The following is a 4925-nucleotide window of genomic DNA, read 5'->3' on the forward strand; positions in this document are numbered from 1 at the left end:
TTTTAATATATTTATTTATATACGTATATATAAAAAATATATACATAAATAAAAATCTCCTATCAATACATGCAGATTAAATACTCCTTTCACTTAACTTTCTTCAACGCACTGAAGTTTTTAAAATTGCATATTCTAAAATAAATACCTTCTCAAATGGAATTTTCAAGAATACTTGCATCAATGTGACAATAATCCAGTTTTCAGAAAAGAATATGCTAACCCTGCCAGGCTTTACTCCAAGTCATTGCCATGGACCAGGTTTGCAATGCAAGCAGACTGTATTATTCTCAACACAGGCTATTGTGGGCCTGATCTATATTCTTCTGACAAACAGCCACAAAGGGTTTACTCTTCCCTGGTTCTGCACATACCTTTGTTTTCTTTATTCACATTTCCACTTGTTAGGTTTGATAACCAGCTTAGTGAAGGAGAAGTGTTTACTGAGGCAGTTTGTTTACTTCCAATCGCTGATTTTAGAGGAGGATCGTGTGTAGTGACTTGTGGGCTCAGGACAAAACTGTTCTGTTGAAGGCCGGTCCTCTCGCCAGGTACCAAGTTCTGAAAAAAAAAAAAAAGTGAGAACTTGATTAGACACAAACAGATTTTACTCTGAAAGGGGAAACAAGCAATGACAAGTCCAAATTAATCCCTTAAATAAGTTTGGCTCTTCAAAATACATCTGATCTCCACAAGAGGTCACCATTGCAGCTCAGTAGCAGCCAGAGACAACAATCCGATCTCCTTACTTAAAGAGCAAGCAACAGAGCCCATCACCCCTCCAGATAAGCACAGAGAGCTGAGTTGCCCAGATGCATTTGTCTGTGACTGCTTTGGGAACCCAATGCAGTTTTAATAGCACTGCTCTCACAATTGTCATGATAGCAAATATTCAGACCAGGGCTAACCTGAAGGTCCAGGTCAGCAGACTAAAACAAATACATAGTGCTCCTAAATTTCTACCTTAGGAAGGGAGCAGAAGTCTACTCACCTGTCAGGTCTAAAATACACCTGCATAGGAGTGCAGCACCAGCCTGGCCAGCACAATCCAGGCACAGGACCAGTGTACAACTCCTGTGCAGCTGATTCATCCACTTGTTGGGAGATTCTAGGTAACAGACTAACCAGAAATACCACTTTGGCCTGGGACTCCTGCATGACTGCTTAAATTCCTTCTCTCTGCTCAAATACTTTCCAGTCAAGAAATTATTCTGCACCTGTGTCTGTTGCTACATTCTTTATTTGATCTCTTAATGACTGCTGATGCTTGGTAAGGATTCTAAACATGACTTAATATAAAATGCTGCAAACTTTAATAAGCTTATCCTCACACAACCAGTGCAGAACCTAGTTTCACAGAAAGAGAGGTATCAACAAATTTCCATGCAGCTGTTTGCCTGGGGTGACAGGAAATCTTAAGAAATAGAAGACTGAAATTAGGTCAGTTGTAGGCTAACTTTTGACTCATGTAACCACCCTTCTCGATTTAAACACTTCACAACATTTTTAATCTCTTCAATTGATTACCAACATCAAGTTCAGTCTGCTTCTTGCACTTAAGATAGCACGTTTAATCTCAAAATAAGTTTACAAATAAGCATACAACAAAACTAAAATTATTTAATTCAGCTGTTTTCTTGCACGATGCTGCAAAACCAAGCCATTAATTTGTGCTGTTTTCAAAAGCAAAAAAAAATACGACATCTGTTTACAAATAAACATATGGTGGGGTTGAGTTTTTTAAATATAATAAGCAGCAAACTTTCTACCAGGATTCCCAGAGAAATCAGTGCTTCTCAGTGCTGCTCTAGCCCTCACAATATTATTAATGTTTAGTTCTTTAATGAGTTTCAGTGCTCTCCCACCCTACTTATTCTTTTAGGTGCTGCATGTATTACATCTCCAGGACAGGAGGGATAGCCTACACTTTACAACCATTCCCACCAATCTGTCCTTAAGACTCTTCTCTTAAGGATTCTCTCATTTTGAACAAAGCCCTACATGGTGGGGTTATCAGTAGCAGTCAGGATTGGCAAACCTACAAAGTCAATTACCATTGGCTTCAAATATGGTATAGTAGACTGAGGCAAACCTATACTACATAGACAATGTGAGACAGTAGCAATACCTGTTTTGAATCCTCCTTTAGAGTTGGCTTTGATAGTGCCTTGAACTGCTTATTTGCACAGGGACAATTTGCCTTTATTCCCCATTTTGTCCTTACGGAGTGAACAATATCACCAACATCATAGAGAGCTGAAGGAAAAGAACCAGTAGTGAGCTCACGCGTAATGAGAACATCCAGCATCCAGTAAGACTTTTTAAAGAAATTGGGTATGCTATGCAGATAAACAACAGTACACAAACACAGCTCATCATTAAACAACAAGTTTTGCTACTTCTTAGTAAAGGTCAAAGGTAATAAAATAGTATTAAGTACACAGGCTGTTCCAGTCTTCGGACAATAAACACTAAGATTTTACTAATGTTATTACTAAAAACAAAAAAGACCCTCACTCAATACAACAACTCAATCAGCAACATACAAAAGACAGCAAAAGCCTACAGCATTTTTTCATCCTAATCAAATATTTAAAATACCTTTTCCAGGGATTATTTGTGTAGGCATTAGATTCTCAGGTTCATGTGCCTGCCCCTTCACACATTTAAACCAGGAGAAAGTATCTGAGTCATCATCTGTAAAACAAAACCATTAAATTGTTTTACTAGTGCATCTTTCATCCTCCTCTGGAAAGCTACACATTTTAACTACTACTGATAAACCAAACCACAGATCCACAACATGGTTTTTTTGTTGGGAAGGCTTATCTTGTTGATTAAGGCTGTTATCTACTTCTAAGTTCAACAAACAGGTTTTCTTTCCTCTCTCCCTGCTTTGTTTAAAGTAGCAACACGTGTTCTCACCTTTATGTAAGCTCTTTTTCTTCATCCTGTAACAATCCACACACACGCCAAAGCCGCACTTAGAGCAGACCCAGTGGAGGTTGAAGATGGTGGTGTCGCAGACATCACACATTTCTCGAACGCCACGAACCGCACGCTTCCAGGCGACCTGTCCTGTGGTAATTGGCAGAGAAGTCAAACTTGCGTTTAAACAAAACAAAATATTTGCATGTTAAACACAGCTCCATTGAAACAGTTCAGTGATACAAGACTCAAACTTATTTTTGTATTGGAACTCCAAAAAAAGCCTTTGCTGGTAGAGATTCAGAACAAAGTGTAAGCAATCAAGACCATTTTGCTTTCTCCTGTGCAGCACCACCTAAATCCCTTACTCCTGCTGTGCATCTGCCCATGTTAACACGCGCACTGCTGACATTCTCCCACATGGAAATTTCACAGCTACCCTAGGGAAAATTTAAGTTACTACTAGCAAGCTAAGCTTAACGTCTAGCTTGCCACAGCCAGCTTGTCCTTGTTCTCTATTCAATAGCACAGTGGGCAAGTACTTCTCGTCTTTTTAGTAGGTCTTCTACATTGTTCGTAGGTGTGCGTCAAACCTCCTCAGAATGGTGAGCTGTTCTCTGGAGAACTGACCACTGCTGCTCAGGTTTCTTATGGACACGTTACATTCCACCTTTCCTCACCCCAAGTCACTTCAACAGTTCACTCAAAATATCCCAAACCTTGACAGTATCTTCCAAAAAATTACAAGCCCTTCCAGGGCTGCATTATGCATTACTTTAGCCTGATCTTCATTTCATTATATCACCAGCTAAAAGACTAGACCAGACAAAAAGCACACATCTGCCTCCTCCTACCTCCTTCCACACTTGTAACTTCTCTGAAACTTTTCTGCCCACAGCATTTCTTAATTCTAAAAGCAAGTTATGAGAGACCACGTCCTAATGCATGCTAAAAAAAACCACATTAGGATCCAAGACATCTGTTGCTTTTCTTCTGTGTAATGTCCATTAACTATGTAGGGAACAAAGCTAGAACAGCTTGGCACAATTTGTTCTTAACTAGGAGGTAAAAATTGTTTGGCTACTTGTTTCAAAATTCTTCTAGAAGACAGAGGTCTAAATATCACCAGCTCCATCCTTTTCTGCCTTTCAAAAACATGCACTATATTTACCATTTTCTAGGCCAGTCCTCCAATTTCCCCAAAACAGGAGGAAGGAGTTTTTTGTTATCATTTGTATGTCATTCCATATTTCAGTTTTCTGAATTTTGTCTTTTTCCCCTCCTCCTATTCTTTTGTTTCCTCTCTGTAGTTTGATCCCATCTCCTCTTTCCATAGGTCTGCTTTTGTCACTTCCTGGCCAAGGAACAACATGACCTAACAACTGCCCTTTCTACACCAGTCAATCTTTCACAACACACGGATCATTTCACTTGTGATTTCTTACTAATCCTTTAAGGAACTCTCTTTAAGGAATTTTTTCCCCTCTCACACTTGTCTTGTGGCTCCACCTACCAGTTTGGTAACTCACTGGTAAGAGAGAGAAGAGTTGACACTGAGACATGAATGGAGTCAAATCCAGTTGGCAACCAGTCACAAGTGGTGTTCCCCAGGGCTCAGTACTGGGGCCAGTTCTGTTTAACATCTTTATCAACGATCTGGACAAGGGGATCAAGTGCATCCTCAGTAAGTTTGCAGATGACACCAAACTGTGTGGGAGTGTTGATCTGCTTGAGGGTAGGAAGGCTCTACAAAGGAACCTGGACAGGCTACATCAATGGGCCAAGGTCAATTGTATGAAGTTCAACAAGACTTAAGGTCTGGTCCTGCACTTGGGTCACAATAACCCCATCCAGTGCTACAGGCTAGGGTTGGAAAGCTGCCCAGTGGAAAAGGACTGCGGCTATTGGTCAACAGACAGCTGAACATGAGCCAGCAGCGTGCCCAGGTGGCCAAGGTGACAACCTGGCTTGTATCATGAATAGGGGGCCCCGCAGGG

At 40.4% G+C, this 4925-nt stretch overlaps 1 protein-coding gene across 1 annotated transcript in view; it reads right to left on the bottom strand.

The window, feature by feature from the left end:
- Positions 1-374: 374 nt before the first annotated feature.
- Positions 375-4925, bottom strand: part of LOC104536521 (lysine-specific demethylase 3A-like) — a gene marked incomplete at its 3' end in the record, with an annotated part of 23370 nt that continues 18819 nt past the window's right edge. Inside the window, exons 12-15 of the mRNA XM_010179158.1 lie at positions 2926-3078; positions 2602-2697; positions 2129-2256; positions 375-561 (exon numbers count right to left, since the gene is read on the bottom strand). Coding sequence (XP_010177460.1) covers positions 375-561; positions 2129-2256; positions 2602-2697; positions 2926-3078 — 564 coding nt within the window. The remainder of the gene's footprint in view (positions 562-2128; positions 2257-2601; positions 2698-2925; positions 3079-4925) is intronic.

This window comes from Mesitornis unicolor, unplaced genomic scaffold, assembly GCF_000695765.1.
Source record: "Mesitornis unicolor isolate BGI_N332 unplaced genomic scaffold, ASM69576v1 scaffold22962, whole genome shotgun sequence".
Taxonomy (NCBI): Eukaryota; Metazoa; Chordata; class Aves; order Mesitornithiformes; family Mesitornithidae; genus Mesitornis; species Mesitornis unicolor.